At 45.2% G+C, this 22297-nt stretch overlaps 1 protein-coding gene across 1 annotated transcript in view; it reads left to right on the top strand.

Annotated features, from left to right (window-relative positions):
• Positions 1–20045, top strand: part of COL9A2 (collagen type IX alpha 2 chain) — a 71806-nt gene extending 51761 nt beyond the window's left edge. The window contains exons 24-32 of the mRNA XM_081335410.1: positions 3306–3377; positions 5414–5449; positions 7278–7322; positions 8408–8440; positions 9347–9493; positions 11626–11680; positions 13370–13558; positions 16022–16099; positions 18646–20045. Coding sequence (XP_081191536.1) covers positions 3306–3377; positions 5414–5449; positions 7278–7322; positions 8408–8440; positions 9347–9493; positions 11626–11680; positions 13370–13558; positions 16022–16099; positions 18646–18845 — 855 coding nt within the window. The 3' untranslated portion in view covers positions 18846–20045. The remainder of the gene's footprint in view (positions 1–3305; positions 3378–5413; positions 5450–7277; positions 7323–8407; positions 8441–9346; positions 9494–11625; positions 11681–13369; positions 13559–16021; positions 16100–18645) is intronic.
• The last annotated feature ends 2252 nt before the right edge of the window (positions 20046–22297 follow it).

Raw genomic sequence — 22297 nt, 5'->3', positions numbered from 1 at the left:
GTTGCCTACCCCTGCCCTAGGGTGCACCACTGCATCCAATCGAAGGTTACAAATAGACAGACACAAGAGAGTATGTCACTGTTTTTATGAGGTTTACGTGACTTCCACCATACCTCTTGCTTTACACAGTGTAGGGATATACTTATTCTGACACCAGGAGGCAGTACATGACCAATTTCATTCTTTTGGAAATTCACAGAGTTGGAAGGCACCTCAGAGGTCATCTAGTCCAACCCCTTGCTCAAGCAGGAAACCCTACACCATTTCAGACAATGTTTGTCTAATCTCTTCTTAAAAACTTCCAGTGTTGGAGCATTCACAATCTCTGGAGGCAGGTGGTTCCACTGGTTAATTGTTCTAAGTGTCAGGAAGTTTCTCCTTAGTTCTAGGATGCTTCTCTCTTTGGTTAGTTTCCATCTGTTGCTTCTTGTCCTGCCTTCAGGCGCTTTGGAGAATAGCTTGACTCCCTCTTCTTTGTGGCAGCCCCTGAGATACTGGAACATTGCTATCATGTCACCCCTAGTCCTTCTCTTCGTTAAACTTGACATACCCAGCAACCGTTCCTTATATGTTTTAGCCTCCAGTCCCCTGATCATCTCTGCACTCTATCCAGAGTCTCAGCATCTTTGTGGTGCCCATATGTGTGTTTGTGTGGTGTGTATGTGTGCTTTCTGAAATGGGGACAGGAGAGAAAGGTGTTGCTTCCTAAATTTTGGCATGCTAGGAAAAGGAAGGTTCAATTCCCTTTAGGATAAATAGCTTGAAAGAAAATTCAAAATTTTGTTACCATCTGCGTTGACAGCAGTGAGAATCTCACACAGACAGTCCTCAACAACCATTTGTTTAGAGATGGTTCAAAGATACAACAGCACTGGAAAAGGTGACTTATGACCATTTTTCACACTTATGACCATTGCAGTATCCCCATCAAAATTCGGGCACTTGGCAACTGGCTTGTATTTCCTGACGCTTCCGTTGTCCTGGGGTCCTGTAATCACCAACTGTCACCTTCCTAACCGGCTTCTCACAAGCAAAGCCAATGGGGGAAGCCGGATTCACTTAATGACTAGATGATTCGCTTAACACCTGTGGTGATTCGCCTGTGGCGATAATGGTCGTAAAAGTCGGCAAAATTCACTCAACAACTGCCTTGTTCAGCAACGAAAACTTTGGGCTCAGTTGTGGTTGTAAGTTGAGGAATGGCCTATTCATCATGATTAAATCAACACTGGGCAACCTTCTGATGACAGATGGTCACCATGAACACAGGGGGAGAGGCGGGGGCAGACTGAAATCCAAAGCAGGTGAGCCAGATTAAAAGAGTCTCTGCATTTTTTCCTGGATGTTTTTCTCTGCAGGATTCAGAGAGAATGACATTTTTCAACAGTAAACCTACAGAGACTCTTCAACGTACGACCACAGCAACTTTCTTGCCATGGTTAACTTTGAACAGTCACTAACTGAACTGTTGTAAGTTGAGAACTGTCTATAATTCACACCAGCGTTGTGGGATGATAAGGGTTGCTCCCTTTTTGAACTTTTTTTTAAAAAAGGGAACAATCCCATCAGGTGGGTTGGAACATAATTAATTTAATTTAATTATTTAATTTAATTTATTGAATTTATATACCGCCCTTTCCCGAAGGACTCAGGGCGGTTTACAGGGTATAATTTTTAAAACATTAATACAAAAATTAAGACCAATTTAAAAAAGATTAAACTAAGTCCCTGCAACATGTAAAACCCCAGTTAAAACCCAATTAAAACTCAGCCTGAGCCGGAAAGCTCGAAGAGCCAGGTCTTCAGGTCTCGGCATAAAATTGCTTGACGTAGCCAAAGTCTGATCTTCAAAATATAGCTGGCCTTACTATGAGGCAACTTGACACAGATGACTGACATGTAGCCTACATGTCAATCATCTGTGTCAAGTTGCCTCATAGTAGGGCCAGCTATATTTAAGGCAAGAACACTTATTTATTTATTTAATTAATTAGTTTTTCTATGCCGCCTTATTCCCGAAGGACTCAGGGCGGTTTACAGGGCAATATTTAAAAGACAATATAAATTAATTAAAAAGAATTAAATTAATAATAGCCCAACAATAAAACAATGTTAAAACTTAAAACTAAAAACCCCCTCAGTCCAGGCCAGATAGATCGAAAAGCCAGGTTTTCAGGTCCCGGCGAAACGAGCGCAGGTTGGGGGCAGTCCGGAGTTCCACTTAACTTTGCTAATTGTTTAGCTTTCTCTAACCGTATGAAGAGAAAGCCTGTTTGGTGTAGTGGGGAAGGCATTATTAGGTCCTCGAGAGCCAGAAACTGGGAACTGTGTGAGTTCTAGTTCTGCCTTAGGCACGAATCTAACTGAGTGACCTTGGGCCAATCACTTTCTCTCAGCCTTAGGAAGAAGGCAATGACAAACCAATTTTGAAAGTCCTTGCCCAGAAAACTCTGGAAAATTGTCTAGTCTCACCAAAATTGGACCCAGCTCAATGGAAGGAAATACATTTACAAAAATCTTTGAGGATACCCTTATATTTGGGGGAAAAAAGCCTTGATCAGTGGCTAATGCAAAGATTTATATTGTAATCCTTAAAATGAATTTAGATCCTTCCTATCATTTAAGATGCAAAGCACAGGGGCTATCAGCCATGTCAGACTTAAGAGCTATCATCCCCATCCTCAATTTATGGCTTTAGCGTGTATCCACCAGGCAGGGTAGAAGTTATGGCTGGTTAATTAACAACACTTTGCTTTTATGAATTGTATATCTTTCAGACAGCCTGTGAAAGTAGCTAAGCTATTCCACATAAAGTCCTTGCCAGCTATTCTTTCGTGGCCTGCAGATACAGTAAAACTTTGATTTTTATGGCCCAACTGGGAGGAAAGGATGCATTAAACCCAAATATATTCAATCTACAGACATTATCTGGACTGATTCACTAAAATTTGTTCTTTGGCAAATTCAGTTTTGTCCTTTACATCCAAAACCTCTTCAGAGGACCTTGGTGCTGGCTGAGCTTGGTTGCTCAGACAGCATCATAATTGCTAGCGCTGATGATGATACCTATTTTGGTAATGAAACATCTGCAAGAAAACAACCAATTATCAGAGAGGTCCACGGAGCGCTCATTTCAACCCTGAGCTACAAATATTCTCCTTTATTGATTAAAACCTATTGAGTGTAAAATTCAGGCGTTATTGTAGGAGAAAGAGACTGTGTGTGTGTGTGTGTCTTGTCTTTGTTCTATTCCTTTTTTTTCCTGCCTCACATTTTATTTTCCTTTTTCCCCTCTTCCCTTCCAGGGCCTTAAAGGAGAACAGGGCCCCCCTGGAATTCCGGGGCCACAAGGCCTCCCAGGAGTTAAAGGCAGCAAGGTAACCTTTTGACCTTCCTGACTTGAAGTCAATTTTCTGTGATCAGTGGTGGTCAATTTGAAATCCCTGATTTTGTTTTGATTTTTTTTTTAAACACGCTGTGCAAGATTTTTTTTTTTGCAATCCTCATTTTTCCCGGCAACGAGATTTTTCCAGCAGTGTTGCATGATTTCATGTAGCATTGTGAAGTTTAAAATGTTAACCAATTCACAAAGACCAGGGGGGGTGGGGAAAGCAGATTGGATAATAGCTTATACCAGGGGTAGGCAACCTCGGCTCTTTGATGACTCATGGACTTCAACTCCCAGAATTCCTGAGTCAGCTGACTCAGGAATTCTGGGAGTTGAAGTCCATGAGTCATCAAAGAGCCGAGGTTGCCTACCCCTGGCTTATACGTTCTCACAGAACAGATCAGATTCGACAGTGTAATGAGATTTGGGCCACTTGAAATATTTAATGAAAATGTTTTGATTGTGGAGATGTTTGAGTGCTATTTATTTGAGTTATTGTGGTCAGAGCACTCTGATGGGTTAAGTTACTGACCCTCAGAGTACAGATGCCCCCCCAAAAGGGGTTTTTGTGTGTGTGTGAAATGGTGGCCTTGCCCACTTCTAAGGGCATGATGAGAATGACCTTGGGAAGAGATGCTGCTTAGAGAACAGAATTATTGTTTTATTTTTAACAACCCTGAAATCCCTCGCATCAGGATGGAGTCGACTGAACAGAGCTTGAGCGTTTACTGGCTGGATTCCCTTCCTGATGTCTATGCGGAGTTTGCAGTAGACAATTGCTCCCTGTGCCCAAGAGAGACATATCTGCCGCTACCTAGGATCAAACTTGCAGCCTCCTGATTGCGAGGCGAGAGCTCCACCACTAAGCCACCACGCTGCTCTGCCTAGAGAACAGATAAGAGAGGGAATAACCCACAGCTGCATAAAGGGTGTAGAAAGAGGGTCAGAAGGGACCCTTCACAAGTTCTCAAGCTCTAAAGGTGATGGCAGGAGGTTTGTACTTTCAAACGTGCAAGATTCTGTTCATTATGTAGCCTTACAGTAAAGTAGAATGAGCTCACCCGGTCATTTTTTTTCTTACCTGGTCTAGCTGGGAAGGCTTATCTCAATCTTACATTTTGTAGCTGTGGACGATGCCCTCTCTTATCTGACCATTCCCTGGGCAGCTTCTCTCACCTCCAAGGTCATTCTCATCTAGCGTTATATCGCTTTGGGCTGTAGCTCTGCCCTCTCCTTTACTCAGCCCCACCACCATTGGCATGCAAGGCAGTTCTTAACACTCTTATCCCCCACTGAGACCCTGAATGAGCCGAATAACATGTAAAGTTGGTGGCCCAGAATGGAGACTTGGGTTCCTAATTAGAAGGCTGCTAGTAACAACAATAGTAAAGGTAAAGGTTCCGCTGCACGTGCGTGCTAGTCGTTTCCAACTCTAGGGGCCGGTGCTCATCTCCGTTTCAAAGCCGAAGAGCCAGCGCTTGTCCGAGGACGTCTCCGTGGTCATGTGGCCGGCATGACTAGATGCCAAAGGCGCACGGAACGCTGTTACCTTCCCACCGTAGTGGTCCCTATTTTTCTACCTGCATTTTTTACGTGCTTTCGAACTGCTAGGTTGGCAGAAGCTGGGACGAGTAACAGGCACTCACTCTGTTACGCGGCACTCGGGATTCGACCCGCCAAACTGCCGACCTTCCGATCGACAAGCTCAGCGTCCTAACCCACTGAGCCACCGCGTCCCTAGTAACAACAATACAAGAACCTTTTTAGATCAGATGTATTTGTCCAGCATTTGGTTTTCTGCAGTAGCCAACCAGGTGGTCCATTAAAATCCTGTAACTGGTGTTGTTTGGTCATTCCCAAATGACATTGGTGGTGATTAGATTATATAGTTTTCCTGGATATTCAATTTGGGAATTCTGTAGTCCCAAACCATCTGGAATAAACCTGTTGTGGACCTTCACAGAGTGCTGCAATAGATTGAACATCTTCTATATTTCATAATTTTTCCCCTTTTCCTTCCCGTAGGGCTTCCCAGGGAAAAGTGGATCCAAAGGAGATATTGTAAGTACATCTGTTGCATTTTTTCCCTTTTAATCATCGTTACTACACAGCTAGGCCAGGAAGCAACCAGCAATTTATTGTCTACTCTTTTGATCATATTTCATTTCTTTAACTTTTGATCTGGCGGTGCCTTCGGCATAAAATATTCCCTAGGCAGCCAACCAAACGTACAAAGAGTTGTACAATTAATCCATAGAAATCGATGGAGAAACAGTAACAGATGCAGCCAAGTCAATAACTGTGAAATAAATAAGGAAAAACAGAAAGATTTTCGTTAGCTCAGAAAGTCTCAGCACGTGGGCAAGTGGAAGGATTAAGTGGCCTGGGATAATGGAGACAAATACAGTAGGTGTCAGGCTCCTAAAACTGCAGCACAAGCTCCTAGAAGCAAGAGCTGACATGGACTCCCTTTAAGGAGTTTTAAGACCAACAGTTCGGGGTTAAAATACAGAATCTTGCGAAGTGAGATAAGAACCCTCCAAGCTTCTTTTATTAGTGCATTTATTAAGGCAGGATCTCTCTGAAGCTTTTTAAATCTCTTTTCCCCCAAGCAATCTGCATGATCAGCTAAGAATCTGCTTTTGCAAAAAAAAAAAAAAATCAGCAACGCTCTCTCCGATCTGATTATTTGAGTCAGCTCAAAGTGGGCTTCAACAGTATGGATTAGGGGGGCTTCCTGCAGCCTCCTCCCCCCCAGCATGCCATTGCTGCCCACCCCCACCCCCTAGGATCCTGAAATCACATTGTTGGCTTGCAGTAAAATGGCTGAATTTCAGAGGTTGGCAGTTGACTCCTCTTCAGATGGTGGGGGGGAGGAAATGAAGCTGGATGGACACCCTTCTACCTAGCCACCCCTCTCCCCGAAAAGTGGGCTGAATGCGCTTGACCCTACCCCTCCCACCAGTAGATCTAAAGACTGACATGTATAAAAGGGACACAATCAGTCATTGCAATGGCCACAATGCTATTTTCACTCTGTTGACTTAAAGCAGCAGATCCGGTGGATGTCTCTGTCCAGAGGTCAAAAACTATCTCCAAAGGTATGTTCCCTCTGCTCTGGTAGCTAGAGGACCTCTTTTTGTCTAGAACCTTCCAGATCAGACCTAGGCATTTTATGGCCCCTGGGCCACCTCTGGCCCTTCGGCTGTTTCTTTCCGTTTCACCTCAGGTCAGTTGGAAATTAGAAATGAAAAGTAAATAAGCAAGCCGCATGATGAGGAGGAAGAAGCTGAGTCACGTCTGAATCTGTGTAGTTGCTCTGCACGCCTTCAGTCAGCTGGCGGTCACTGATGGGCAAAGAGAGAAAGCACTTTTTTCTGCCTACACAATGCTTGCCTGTCAAGGTTCCAACTGACGAACCCAACCAAGCAAACGCCTTTGAGATGTTCCGATCTCTTAATGTAAAACTTTATTGAGTACATCACTTCGGCACTAATGAAAGCAAAACCGGCTCTGGCAAGACCCCTCCCAATCCCATATAGTAAAAGTATAGAATTTCCCCTTCTCCTTCTTGATTAGGTCGCGCTGCCCAATTAGGTGGATAAATATTGTTATGAGAAAGTGTCTCTGGGTCTGGCCAGACACCTGGTGCACTGTCCTTGGTTCTCACAGTCTGGCTTTTCGATCTTTGAAGTCTGCATTCCAAACCCTTTCCCTCCCCCCCAAGTTCATTGGCAAGCTGAGAAGCAATCATTGTCACACCAGCAAAACTGTGCTTCGAAACCTGACACACCCCTTGCCTGGAGCAGCTTGAGGAGGCAGCGGCAGTGGTCATCCCATGAGGGGACTTGTCTGACTTTTATTATGGCTTATTCTTCTTTTCTCATAGGGGGATCCTGGTGTCGAAGGCCTTTCTGGAGGAAAGGGGCAGAAGGTGAGATGGTCTAAAGCAGGGGTGTCAAACTCAATTTCATTGAGGGCCGCATCAGCATTGCGGTTGCCCTCAGGGGGCTGGGTGGGTGTGGCCTGGGTGGGTATGGCCTACTGGGTGGGCGTGGCTAGAGTGTGTATGGCCTACTGGGTGGGCGTGGCCAGCTCTACATCGTTCGCATCAAGGGTACCTATGGGGGCCTGGGCAGGAGTGGGACAGATCTGAGGGTCTCTGGCAGAAGGAGGGTCTCTGGGCCAAGGCCAAGGCAGTGGGGGCCGTTCCCTCACTGTTTCCAGGATGGTTTCGCGGGCCACATGAAACTACTTCGCGGACCGGATCTGGCCCCCAGGCCTTGTGTTTGACATGTCTGGTCTAAAGAGTTTCTTAATCTGAGCCCTTTAAAGAGGGGTGGACTTCAACACCCAGAATTCTCCAACCAGCATGCTGGAGTTGAAGCCCATCCCTCTTAATTATTAACAAGCAATTTCCAGAAATGATGAAGAAGGGAGATAGGAGAATCCAGTATCCTTTCAAAGGGACTGACTATTGTTTGTGTGAAGATGGCTATTCCCTTGGTCCCCAGAGCTCTGAGCCTGCTGGAGACCACTGTCTCACAGTCTCCTGGTGGAGAGCTGCTGTGTGGAGTGAGTATGGGTGACTCTGAGTCCTCTCCCTGTCCAGAGAGGAATTCTGAGAAGCTGGTTAATTTGCCAGCTCCTTAACAGTCTAAAAGTATTAAAAGCTAAAATGGCGGAGAGAACATCCTGGGTTGCCTAACATTCTTTGACCCCCATGGCAAAAGTGGTGAAGGTCAAAAGAGTAGAGGCCTCACCTTTGGTGGTAACAACAACAGAGTTGGAAGGGACCTTGGAGGTCTTCTAGTCCAACCCCCTGCTCTCGCAGGAGATCCTATACCATTCCAGACAAGTGGCTGTCCAGTCTCTTGTTAAAAGCCTCCAGTGATGGAGCCCCCCACAACTTCTGGAGGCAGGTTGTTCCACTGGCTAATTGTTCTTCCCCAGAAGTCTCAAAATCTCTTACCTATTTGGAGCCTTAGCTCAACGTTTCTCTTTGTTCTTTATTTTTAGGGTGAATTGGGTGAACCTGGACCAAAGGGGCAGGTGATTATTTGCTACTATACGTTATTTTGAATAGTGTGGTTTATCTTGGGTATCTATATATCTATATCTATATATCTATATCTATCTATCTATCTATCTATCTATCTATCTATCTATCTATCTATCTATCTATCTATCTATCAATAAATAAATACAGAAAATATATATAACAACTCTTGATTGGGGATGAGAAATAATTGTTCTTATTAAAAAAAGTCTTGAATAATGGGTTATTTTGTGCTAAGAACAAAATGATAATTTTGCTGGATCTGTAACTTTATATGAAAAATAGTTTTTATAGCTCTGTAGCTTATCCCTTGCATATGCCATATAAGTACGCTGTTTTACATTTTTGAACGCCTTCAAATAGCAAAGAATAAAAAATTGATAGTGAATGTTAAGGCAAACATCAGGCCATTTTCTTTAATATGATACAAAGCCACGTTTGTTACTCTCTGGAAGATTTTTGCATCAATGTTTTTTTTAAAATAGCTAGATCTTAAATTCCGCCCCCCCTCAGGACGCCTTCTCACTTTTAAGAGTTATGGAGGATCCCAAAAGAGTTTTTGTTTGTCTGCGTTATATTTATTGGTATTTGCCATATTAAAGATTAAAATGGACGCATCTGCTGCTACTTCTGCTTCTCAGCATTGTTTGTTGGGATTTTAATACAGGCGGTTCTCAGTTAATCACTGTAATTGGGTTCAAAAACTCATTTGCTAAGTGTCATGGTTGTAAAGTGAAAAATTACAGGGCTATGTCAACGTTACAGTGACACTTCCAGCAGTTCCACTTCTGATTGTCAATTGATTCATGGGCACAAGGCTGGGGAATTTGGGGAACTGAAGTCCACACATCTTAAGGCTGCTGAGGTTAACAAACACTGCTGCTCTCGTCCTTTCACAGCAAGGCATCCGTGGGGAGCCTGGTTTTCCTGGACCTCCTGGAGACATTGGAGCACCTGGAGTCAGAGGTTTCCCAGGACCTCCTGGCCCTCGAGGACCTAATGGGGAACGTGGTGTGCCTGGAATACCTGGGTTGCGAGGTGCCCCAGTAAGTAAATATCATAATAGTTCCAGGTCGTGGTAGGATGCCACCACAGAGCTGGCATCTCGGCAATTTTTAAGGCCAATCAGGATGTTCTCCAAATGTACCCACTTCAGAATTCTCTATCCTGTGTGGCCATTGTGGAGAATTTGAGGGGTTCATTTCCACACCTCTGAAGGATGGTGTCAACCTGCTATATAGACCTTAGAGTCATCTTAGAGAAAAAAGATCTCTAAGGTCTTTTCCCCCCCCCCTTAAGATCTATTGAGAAGATTTCATTATGGGTCTGTACATGCAAGTTCTGTCTTCTAATTAGCATCAAACCCGGGCAGGACCTTCCTGGCATGGAAGTTGATCACTGATCCTTCCTGGAACAGAATAGGAGAATTACTGACCTTACGTGGGATGCTTGTTAAAAATCAGTGGGGTCCTGTTGTGGCCTTGGCCTTCTAATTGTGTGGTGTCCCTTTCACCGGCTCATTCAACCGTTCTCCCTTCAGAGGTTGAGTATTAGAAGAGGCTGCCCACTCCAGCATGGAATGAGTCCCTTGAAAGGAGTCTGCTTTTGAAGAACTTTGATCCTTGACTTTCGAGAGCCATTTCATTATTGTGACAAAACAGACGGTGTGAGCTGCCTCTGCATGTGTCTCTTCTCCCTGAGATCATCTCCTATATGCAGAGAGACTCCTCTAGACTGCCACCATTTTAAATGTAATTTCGCTTTTGTGAGAGATGTTTTGCTGAAGCACCAGTACTACAGTTGTGTAAGGACCTTCAGCTGACGTGGCTGCAAGGGGAATTCTATGAACCGTAATTCCCAACTCCTGATTTTTGGGGAATGTTTTAATTAAGCCATCACCCTGTCAACAAAAGTGCGTATAGCCAAGGCTATGGTCTTCCCAATTGCAATGTATGGCAGTGAAAGTTGGACCATAAGAAAGGCTGAGCGCCAAAGAATTGAGGCCTTTGAACTATGGTGCTGGAGAAGACTCCTGCGAGTCCCTTGGACTGCAAGGCTATCAAACCGGTCAGTCCTAGAGGATATCAACCCTGACTGCTCTTTAGAAGGCCAGATCCTGAAGCTAAAACTCAAATACTTTGGCCACCTAATGAGAAGGAAGGACTCACTGGAGAAGAGCCTAATGCTGGGAAAGATTGAGGGCAAGAGAAGAAGGGGACGACAGAGAAGGAGGTGGCTGGATGGAGTCCCTGAAGCAGGAGGCGTGAGCTTAAATGGACTCCAGAAGATGGTAGAGGACAGGAAGGCCTGGAGGAACGTTGTCCATGGGGTCGCGATGGGTCGGACATGACATCGCAGCTAACAACAACAACAATATGTGTGTGAGTGTATATACATATATACAGATACATATGCATATACGTTTATACATATACAGATACTCTTTGAGATTGTGCTGACTCCTGGAGACTAGTCCCTGCTGTTTCTTGGCAAGATTTTGGAAGCATTTTCCTATTGCTTCCTTTCCAGGGCTGAGAGAGAGTGACTGGCCCAAGATCAGCCAGTTGGCTTCATGCCTAAAGCAGGACTAGAATTCACAATCTCCTGGTTTCCAGCCTGGTGCCTTCGCCACCCTTCTTCACTCTGCTGGCCTTGACATTGGCAGGAACAGCAAATACCAGTCAATTCTCTTTCCAGCCAGCCAATAGAAAAGTTCACCCGGGGCCTTGTTCCTTACAGAGGAAGATAATTCTCTACGGAAAGGAGGAAAAAAATGAAAAATAAATGCTTTCCTGCTTGTTTTAATGCATGTTGTACACATTTCTCCAGGCATTATTCATCCTGCATATAAATTTCCACTAAAAGCTGCATCTGCGGCTGAGGATTTTCAATGCAAGAGTCTATCTCTCTGTTTGTTACGTGTGTAAGTGTGTGTGGGGGGGGGGTGGGGGGGGGGAGAGGGAAGGAGTGACAGGCTTGAGCCCAGAGGCTGGCAGGCCAGTGAAGATTGCATGAGAACTGAAGCAGGCCAGCTTTTGACAGACGCTGCTTGAGTATAATAACCTGAAGCCTCCCTGCAGGATCTCGGGTCCTGACAAACTGATTTAAGAGTGTTGTGGTTGCTGGCATTGTGATGTAGGAGAAGATCACCATCTGCGGCTTCTCTTCCATTCTCCAGGGCAGGGACACCGGAGACCAGCATATTGTTGAGGTCGTGGTCAAAATGCTGCAAGGTCAGTGTATCCAAAGGTCACTGCTGGCCAAACCGCACGCTAACCAGTGTGGTGACCCAGGGCCAAAGGGAAATTAAAGCTCACGAATCAAATGCCACGAACCTGGCAGGGATTCATCCCTGCGGGCCTGGCACTTGGCTGTGGACATACTTGGGGGCTACAACTTGGTTTCCTGATTGACACTGTATGACATCCCTAGAAATGTGTGTCTTTTATTTTAGTCTTGTTAAAATTAAAAAAAAAAATTAGGGTGGGGATGGTGTGGAAAACCTCACAATCCTCGCACTTAAAATCCATCTCTAACTACAGCCTGAATTTTTGACCCGTTGAAATTCTGCTGGCCAGTTCTTAACTATATAGGTAAGACCCCAATTGAGCCTAAACGTGTATGTTGTCAGGTGAGACATTGGCTCAAGGAGTTTTGCCCCACTTGTCTTGCCACAGTTGTTAAGCGAATCATTGTAGTTGTTAAGTTAGTAACCCGGTTGTTAAGTGAACCTGGCTTCCCCCATTGACTTCGCTGGTCAGGAGGTCACAAAAGTTGATCACGTGACCCTGGAACACCAACTGTTGTTAATTTGAACCGGTTGCCAATCATCTGAATTTTGATTATGTGACCACGGGAGTGCTGCAACGGTCGTAAGTGTGAAAAAACGGTCATAAGTTACTTTGTTCAGTACTGCTGTAACTTTGGGCGGTCACCAGACAAACTGTCATAAGTTGAGGACTCCCTGTAGTGTGAAGTGGGGATGACTGCAGATGCGAATCAGATGCAGATGGCCTGTGGTTGGTCTGACACGCAAGTCCCATTTAGCCTTAATTAATGGCCATTCATTGACCCTTGTTCAGTAAAACAGTCTAAGCCAGGGGTGGAGAACGATGGCCTCTTTCTGACTTCTGAACTTCAAGTCCCAGACGTTGGCTCAGGAATTCTGGGAGTTGAAGTCCACAGGTCACAAGAGGGGCATCATTGCCCACCCCGATCTAAGTAGAAGCAGCCCCGACACCACATTGCCTGGACTCAGAAGTTAAGCAGAATCAAGACTGATGTCTTTGGAGATTCTCAGTCATCCAGTTGTCCCAAAGGTGCTTTTGGGATGTCACCATCTAGTCAGAGATGAAGAAGCTTCTTGGATGAGAAGCTAAACATCTTCAAAGAAAAACAAGGAAGTCCAGTTGCCTCCTGAAAAAGCCACCTTTGGGACAATCAAGACTGATCAGTGCTTGAAAGAGGAACCATTAGGGAATACCAAAGCTGTAGGCTAGACTGAGAGGTTGAAAAAAGATACACACAAATGTTCCATGTCCATATCTTCAAAGTCCCCAGGAATCAAGCAGCAGTTACAGAACACATTTTACCTGGTTCTGATTGAATCCATTTTCCGACTGTCTACAATAACTTGAATCATAAGCTAACAAACTAGCCGGGTTCATATAAAACATTAATCTAGAAATCGTCAAACCGAATGAAAACTAATCCAGCTCATCACGTTGGGCAAATACAGCTGCTAGGTTGTTAATTAACACAGTTTTGTAAACACAGCTGTTGAGGAGCAGCCGTCTCCTTAAACCGGAGTACATTTGTGGAGAAACGTGTCCTCACAGTCTGTCTGGATATCTCCTGAATTTGGGAAGGGTGGCGACACCTGGGAGATAACGCACTGCTTTCTTTTCACCTTTGCCTTCCAGAACAACTGGCTGAGTTAGCAGTGAGTGCAAAAAGAGAAACTTTGGGTGGAAGTGGCATGATGGGACCACCTGGTCCTCCAGGGCTTCCTGGACCACCTGGCCCCCAAGGTCCCCACGGACATCCTGGTTCCCGTGGTCTTCCAGGAATCATTGGAGCTGTTGGACAGATAGGCAACACTGGGCCCAAAGGTAGGAAACATGGGCACTTCGTATAAGGGCTTGTTATCTGACTGATGAGGGTTTTGTAGACATAAATAAGGTAAAAGATAAAGGTTCCCCCGCACATGCGTGCTAGTCGTTTCCAACTCTAGGGGCCGGTGCTCATCTCCGTTTTGAAGTCGAAGAGCCAGCGCTTGTCCGAGGACGTCTCCGTGGTCATGTGGCCGGCATGACTAGACGCCAAAGGCGCATGGAACGCTGTTACCTTCCCACCGTAGTGGTCCCTATTTTTCTACTTGCATTTTTACGTGCTTTCGAACTGCTAGGTTGGCAGAAGCTGGGACGAGTAACAGGTGCTCACTCTGTTACGCGGCACTCGGGATTCGACCCACCAAACTGCCGACCATCTGATCGACAAGCTCAGCGTCCTAACCCACTGAGCCACCGCGTCCCTTACAGACATAAATAGACACCTGCAAGTTCATTCATGATCGTCATGAAGAACTTTATCCTTGAAGTTCCCAGAGAAGCCATTAGCAAGAAATTACAAAAGGCTCCATCCTAATTCTTTAGGAAACACATGGGTTCTAAATGGGGGAATGCTTCCTTTGCCAAAATTCATACAAACTTTCCACAAATCTTGCTAAAGAAGACTTAATTCCTGCTGGGAAAAGAATTACTCTCAGCTAGAGTCAACCACCCAAAAGCTAGATACCTCATCTCTACTCTACTTATTAGATACCAACAACATCTGGAATTAATAGCATGGAGAATCTTGCCAGGAACATCTGCTCAATCCCCCAGTATTTTGAATGGTGGACTTGGTGCCAATAAAAATTCATCCTGGACTGAATTCAGACTCTACCATTTGGGCCTGTGTAGTCATTGTGGATCTTCCCATTCTCCCTTTTCAATCTCACAAACTGTAAAAGTTTCATTTTGTTTTTCCATTATAAATCATGTTATTGGCAGTTGTTATCTCGGTATAGCTGCAGGATGTCAAATTTGAAAGAAAAAAAAATCTAGAGTATTTTCTTGATAGAATATGCACGGTCCATTCAAGCACCAGGAACAGGAAAGGATTTCAGAGTAACAGAATAACCGTGTTGGAAGGGACCTTGGAGATCTTCTATTCCAACCCCCTGCTCAGGCAGGAAGCCCTATATACCATTTCAGACAAACGGTTGTCCAGTCTACTCTTGAAAGCCTCCGTTGAGGGAGCACACACAACTTCTGGAGGCAGGCTATTCCACTGATTAATTGTTCTCACTGACAGGGAATTTCTCCTTAGTCCTAGGTTGGTTCTCTCCTTGATTAGTTTCCATCCGTTGCTTCTTGTCCTGGTTGTGCATTTCTCTGAATAATGTCTTTCATGTCAGTTACGTAGAGATAAGGGCTAGTGTCAGCCCTTTGAGGTGGGCCTGGTCAGAAAACAAGACTCCACATTTTAGAATTGTATTGACACAGCCTATAATAGCAGAATCTTAGAGAATTAGTTTGGTGTAATGGCTAAGGGAATGAGGTTAGAAATTGAAAACCACTAGTTAGGCACAAAGCCAGCTGGGTGTGTTCTGTACCAGCCTGCTACCGGCCCTGCAGAAAAGGCAGGGACAACCCCTTTTACAAGAAGGCAAGAGGCTGGAACTAAGCCTGCCAAATTTATGGATACAAAAGCAAACAGAACAAGACATGAACCATGAAACAGGAGCTATCCAAGCGGTTGCCTTCAGCAAACCAGCCCTCCCACGCATTCCCCTTTTATACAGTTCAGGGCGTGGCTTCTCTCTGCCTCCTTCCGAGGTGCCCCATTGCCTTCCTCTGTTTACTCCTGATTGACTGCCTCCTGCGTCGGGCGTCCTTGAACAGGGCCAGCTGTGGGTCATCTTCATCCACGCTGTCAGGCTCACACAGCTGGGTCTGCGTCATGACCAGGTGGGAGGGGCCTGGCTGAGGGCTCTGTGGAGCCTCAATATTATTCTCAGCAAGCTCTTCAACACCCCCCTCCTCCTCCTCTGAGTCATCCGACCCAACTGCCGAACCCACAGGCTGACCCTGAATCGCAACAGGGTGATCTTGGGCCAGTCACACACTCTTAGCTCTAGGAAGGATGCAATGGCAAACCGTTTCTAAAATCATTGCCGAGAAAACTGCAGGGACTTGTCCAGACAGTCATCAGGAGTCACAACTGACCAGAAGCCACCAAATCACAGAATCTTAAATGCCTGTTTCCTCACCCCCACTTCCCCCCCTTTCTTACACTCCAGCGAGCTAGGGCGGAGGCAGTCTGAGCATCTTCCAAGTGTTTTCTCTGTGTCCTGGATTTAAAGCATTTTTTTTAAAAAAAACACACAAAAAACCCCTTTCCAGTCTCTTCAAGGTCACCTTTGTGGCTTCGTTAGCTAGAAAGAATTAGAAAGAAGGTCCAGTCAAACCGTATGTCTACAAAATACGAATCTAATAAGGGTTAACTTTTGTGGTTTCCTTCTCCTACAGGGAAGAGGGGTGAGGAAGGAGACCAGGGAGAACCTGGCCATGGACATCAAGGGATGCCAGGGCCTCCAGGCCTACCAGGTGAGAGGATCTTCTGCAGTTACCTTGTGAGAAACAGACACACAAGATTGGGTTTCACCTCCCCGTGTGGAAAGTCATTCTAGCTAGGCGCTGATACAGGATATCTTCGGAGGACAGTCAGAGCCACTCAGGCCCACCTTTTAGGGGAGATGGGTGGCATAAAAGCATTAATAAATAAAACAAAATAAATAGCTGCGGAAAGTTCCATCTCCAGACCCTGCACGCAATAAACCACCTGTGAGTCTTCTGCAGTTTTAGAGAAGGTGCTGATATGTTTACAGCTGTGGATCTGAAGTAATAAAATCAGTGCCGTGTGCTTTCTCCATAGTTTCCCTTGAGGAAGATTTTGGAATGATTCAAACGTTCTTCATGGTGGGAGGGATGAAGGAGCTGCTGCCAAAAATGGTCTGGAGGAGGTCACTTTGGGGAATGTTAATAATAATAATAATAATAATAATAATAATAATAATAATAATAATAATAATAATAATAATAATAATAATAATAATAATTATTATGGAAGGGACCTTGGAGGTCATCTAGTCCAACCCCCTGCTCATTTAGTTATAGGTAAGATAGATTTTGTAGATAGTTTTCACTCCCAGGAAGTGAAAGAGCTATATCTGGAGAAGTAAAACAGTGGTAAGAAAAAGCAATGGCAGAAGAGACCTTGGGGTATATAGACACTATTTGGTGATGTCTTGCTTCACTACTATGTCTTTTGCTCACACTGCTTTCTAAACAATTGATATCAATTGTACCAATCGGGTTTCAGGCCCGGGTACAGCATGGAGACGGCATTGGTCGCGCTGGTGAATGATCTCTGGCGGGCTTGGGACAGAGGCTACTCCTCTGTCCTAGTCCTTTTAGACCTCTCAGCGGCTTTCGATACCATCGACCATGGTATCCTGCTGCGACGTCTCAGGGGGTTAGGAGTGGGAGGCACAGTTCTCCAGTGGTTCTCCTCCTACCTCCTGGGATGCTCGCAGTCGGTGTTGGCAGGGGGGCAGAGATCGACCTTGAGACCTCTCATTTGTGGAGTTCCTCAGGGATCGGTTCTCTCGCCTCTCCTGTTCAACATCTATATGAAGCCGCTGGGTGAGATCATTCGTGGTTTTGGAGTTGGGTATCACCAATATGCTGATGATACCCAGCTTTTTATTTTGACCCCAAACCACCCCAGTGATGCCCTCGATGTGATGTCCCGCTGCCTGGAGGCGGTCCGGGTCTGGATGGGGAGGAACAGGCTTCAACTTAACCCTGACAAGACTGAGTGGCTGTTCGTGCCGGCATCCCGGGAAATTCCGATTATTCCATCTTTGGCCATGGGGGGTGAGCTATTACCCCCCGTAGATAGGGCGCGCAACTTGGGGGTCCTTCTAGATTCACAGCTCTCTTTAGAAGAGCATATCGGAGCTGTGACTAGGGGGGCCTTTGCCCAGGTTCGCCTGGTGCGCCAGTTGCGACCCTATCTAGACCGGGATGCCTTGCGTACAGTCACTCATGCGCTCGTGACGTCTCGTCTAGACTACTGTAATGCTCTCTACATGGGGCTGCCCTTGAAGTCCACTCAGAGGCTCCAACTGGTGCAGAATGCAGCCGCGCGAGTTGTGCTGGGGGTTTCCCGATACTCCCATGCTACACCTTTGCTCCGTGAGCTGCATTGGCTGCCAGTTGTCCTCCGGGTGAGATTCAAGGTGTTAGTAATGACTTACAAAGCCCTACATGGCCTGGGTCCGGATTACCTACGGCAACACCTGCGGCCGGCGTCAATTTCCCTCCGTCCAGTGCGCTCCCACAGAGAGGGCCTCCTCAGGGTGCCTCCAATCAAAGAATGTCGATTGGTGGCCCCCAGGGGGAGAGCGTTCTCTGTGGGCGTGCCAGACCTATGGAACCGCTTGCCGGTTGAGCTCCGGACGGCCCCCGACCTTCGCTCCTTCCAGTGTGATCTAAAAATGTATCTATTCGAGCAGTCTGACCTGGTCTGATGGGTTAGGGTTGGGGTTTTAAATTCGTTTTAATTATTGTTTTAACCTTGGGCATTTATTTAATTGCTTTTAACTTTTGTATCCTGTTTTGTATTTATTGCCCTGTACACCGCCCTGAGTCCTTCGGGAGAAGGGCGGTATAAAAATACAATAAATAAATAAATAAATATCAATAGCTCCCAGCTCTAGATCTTAGAGACTGTAGAGACTGTTGGACCTCTCAAGGGACATCGGTGTACGGTCTGCATTGTCTCTTTTCCTGTGGTGTTCCTTCATCACCAGATCTGAAGCATTGGCCATTAGGATCTAGCTGACCTCCAGTTTGCATCAGCTTGGGTGTTAGATTTTGTTTGTTGCGTGTCCAAGTACCTATTGTTCAGGCCTTCTTTCCTGAAAGGCGATGGTGGCAAGTAGGTGGCTAATAAAACACTAATTCTGAGACTTCACCCAAGTCTTTTAGAGGTGATGGGGTCTTTAGAACTTTGAGAAGCAATAGTGATTGTGGAAGAGGGCATGGCACGCAATTATAAACTGCTTTATTTTGTTTCATTTTTCCAGGTCCCCCTGGTCAACCTGGTCAAGCTCTCAATGGCAAACATGGAGAGCGAGGTATTCCAGGTGCTCCAGGAGAAGCAGGACGTCCTGGTTTACCTGGAGTTCCGGGCCTTCCTGGCTTTTGTGAGGCAGTTGTCTGCCTTGGGGCCTCTGCCTCAGCTCAGCTAACTGAAGTAGGTTCTGTCAAAGGACCTTCATACTGAATGCTGTCAAGTGAAAGAGTTCCATGGTTGTCCACACTGATTCATCAGAAGCTTCACTACTTGCATTAAGCAATGAACACCCCTGGATTGGGCCCAAAGAGATGTCAAAGCCACCAATCCAAAACCTCTTGACTGATGAGAAACTTTTGCTTGGATCTGAGCATCCCTGCATATCCAGTCACCTTTGTTGGTGAGAAGACACTTAGGCATTCTGAGTGGCGCCAAATGGACATTCACATCCATGCAAAAATGGCTGGTGTCTTGGATCATGCTTGAGTTTCTCACTGAAAGGATTGCTTCTTTTTTTTGATTTGTAAGAAATAGTGGAGTCCCCCGCAAAATTATATGCTATCTTGAAGAAATGCGGGGAAATTCTCATTTTGGGCCCCAATAATTTTTCTGAGGTAAGAGTTCCAGACGGTAGCATTTTTATGTTCATGGGATCCTTGCTGCTTTTTCTTGCAGATGTTTCACTACCCATCTAGGTGACACCATCAGTATTAGAAGGGAGTGGGACAAACTCCCTTCTGGCACTGAAAACGTTACCTAGTTTGGTAATGAAACGTCTTTAAGAAAGCAGCCAAGGTCAGAGAGCCGCAAGGAACCCCCAGTTCAGCCTTGAACTACAAATAGTCTCTTCTGTGTTTTAATCTGTTAAGGATTATGAAATATTACTATGTGGGAGAAATTCAAAATTCAGATAGAAAAAAATCCTTGAAAAATGATAGCACTTGTGTTTCGGTCTCTTGATTATTATTTTTTTAATCACTTGAGGTTGACTTCTTACAAGCACCTCATCATGGAAAAAGAACGCCGTAAAATATGTTACAAGATGTCTCCTTTCCCAAACAAAATCTCATGAGTGAGTTGAGATAATTCTTGATTTACTGCCCTCCATGGGCCCCATCATTTCAGCTGCTTTTGTACCGAGTGTCCATTTTTTAAAATGTTTTTGGTCAATTATGTATTATTATATCAAGTTGGCTGATGGAATTGATCTGTCCAAATTAATTGCATTTTTAATTACAAAATTAGCCTTTTTGATCTCCCTTTTCTATTATAGTCATTATTTAATGATGTACGATACTCACTCTGAGTCATCTGCCAAAAGTTGTAAATCTTTGTAAAATAAGGCTTTTTAAATACTAATTAAAAATATTTTTCTCCACAAAAGAAAACAAACAACATAAAGAATGAATGTCGGTGAACTTAACAGTTGTGTCCGATCCTCTTGATTGAACAGACTTGTAAAAACAGTTATTCTTCAGTAATTATTTTTGTAAGTTGATTAATCATCTTCATGAAAAAAAATCATTGGATCTTGATATTGTTCTAGATGTCTGCTTGGATTAGTCTGGAGCAGGGGTAGGCAACCTTGGCTCTTTTATAACTCGTGGACTTCAACTCCCAGAATTCCTGAGGAATTACACATCCAAGAACGCTCATTCTGGCTAGGGGGCGCTCAAACAGTAAAGCTGGACTAACCAATCAGCACGCAGGATGTGCACCTCCGTATAACACACAGTTGGGATTTGGGACGTGTTTACATTGGCTGCTCTGCAGCCCTCTGCAACCTCCGTTTGCCCATCCACCCCTTCACAACATAGTTGTGCCGCGATGGTTATGGGCAGTTCCAGGCAAACTACATCAGCCTACAGTTATCAAGCTGACATAGGACTTCTAACGTAGTTTAGTGTAGGTAGCATGTAAATGTTGCCTAAACTTGAAGTTTGCTCACTGGAACTTTGTATGTCCATTCTATTTTGATTTGAAATGTAGTGTTTGCTTTATTAAATATGGGCCAGGTGTCAGTAATACGCAAATGTAGATCTTTACTTGTTAACTCTCCTTTGTTTGTGGCTATTCTATGGTACCCATTGACTATCCTAGATCTGTTAATTGGCCTCCAGCAAATTAAAAAAAAAACACCCCATAATCATGACTCCCCCACCCTCTTTTTAGGAAAACTGTGTCCATTCTTTCTTATCTCACCTTTCTCTCCTCCCTATCTTGGCTAAAAAGGCATGTTAATTTCCAAATTTATATCTGTGAAATGGAATTCAATCAAGAAATTAAGCCACTTGAATACTAACAAATCTTGATGTATCTGTCAAATGGCAAATATGGAAAAAAAAACCCTTTCCTCTTTCTTTCTTTCCCTCCCTCCCTTGCGTGCTCCCATCTTCTTCATTAAGGGCCTTCATAAATATTCATTGAATAAATAGAAGATAGGATGTTATTAAAGCGACAGGGGGGAGAGATTGAGCGGGGAGCATTTCTGCAGGAATGAAAGGCCAGCCGATCTTCCCAACGTCTGTCTGAATAGCAATAAATCACCGGGATAAGCAAGCTGAGAAACAGCCCTGTCATAGCAGCGTCATCGCAGCCTTCTGGGGAAATCAGAATAAAGTGCAATAAAAATTCCTTCCTTCCTTCCTTCCTTCCCTCCCTCCCTCCCTCCCTCCCTCCCTCCCTCCCTTTCCTTCCTTCCTTTCGTCCTCCTTCCCTCCCTTTTCTTTCCTTCTTTCCTTCCTTCCCTCCCTTTTCTCTCCTTCCTTCCCTCCTTCCCTCCCTCTTCCTTCTTTCTCTCTGTCTCTCTCTCCCTCCCTCCCTTCTTTCCCTCCCTCCCTTTCCCTCCCTCCCTCCCTCCCTTCCTTCCTTCCTTCCTTCCTTCCTTCCTTCTTTCCCTCCCTCCCTCCCTCCCTCCCTCTCCTTCCTTTCGTCCTCCTTCCCTCCCTTTCCTTCCTTCTTTCCTTCCTTCCTTCCCTCCCTTTTCCTTCCTTCCTTCCCTCCCTTTTCTCTCCTTCCTTCCCTCCCTCTTCCTTCTTTCTCTCTGTCTCTCTCTCCCTCCCTCCCTCCCTTTTCCTTCCTTCCTTCCTTCCTTCCTTCCTTCCTTCCTTCCTTCTTTCCCTCCCTCCCTCCCTCCCTCCCTCTCCTTCCTTTCGTCCTCCTTCCCTCCCTTTCCTTCCTTCTTTCCTTCCTTCCTTCCCTCCCTTTTCTCTCCTTCCTTCCCTCCCTCTTCCTTCTTTCTCTCTGTCTCTCTCTCCCTCCCTCCCTCCCTTTTCCTTCCTTCCTTCCTTCCTTCCTTCCTTCCTTCCTTCCTTCCTTCCTTCCTTCCTTCCTTCCTCCTTCCTTCCTTCCCTCCCTCCCACCCTCCCCTTTCTTTCTTTCTTTCTTTCTTTCTTTCTTTCTTTCTTTCTTTCTTTCTTTCTTTCTTTCTTTCTTTCTTTCTTTCTTTCTTTCTTTCTTTCTTTCCTTTCTTTCTTTCTTTCTTTCTTTCTTTCTTTCTTTCTTTCTTTCTTTCTTTCTTTCCTCCCTCCCTCCCTCCCTCCCTCCCTTTTCCTTCCTTTCCTTCCTTCCCTCCCATCCCTCCCTCCCTCCTTCCTTTCCCCCCTCCCTCCCTCCCTCCCTCATTACAGACAAACAGGTAGGTAGTGACTGAGTTGTATGAA

Source organism: Vipera berus, assembly GCF_964194415.1.
Source record: "Vipera berus genome assembly, chromosome: 9".
Lineage (NCBI taxonomy): Eukaryota > Metazoa > Chordata > Lepidosauria > Squamata > Viperidae > Vipera > Vipera berus.
The sequence above is the reverse complement of the archived record's forward strand: the minus strand, read 5'-3'. Positions and strand labels throughout refer to the sequence as shown.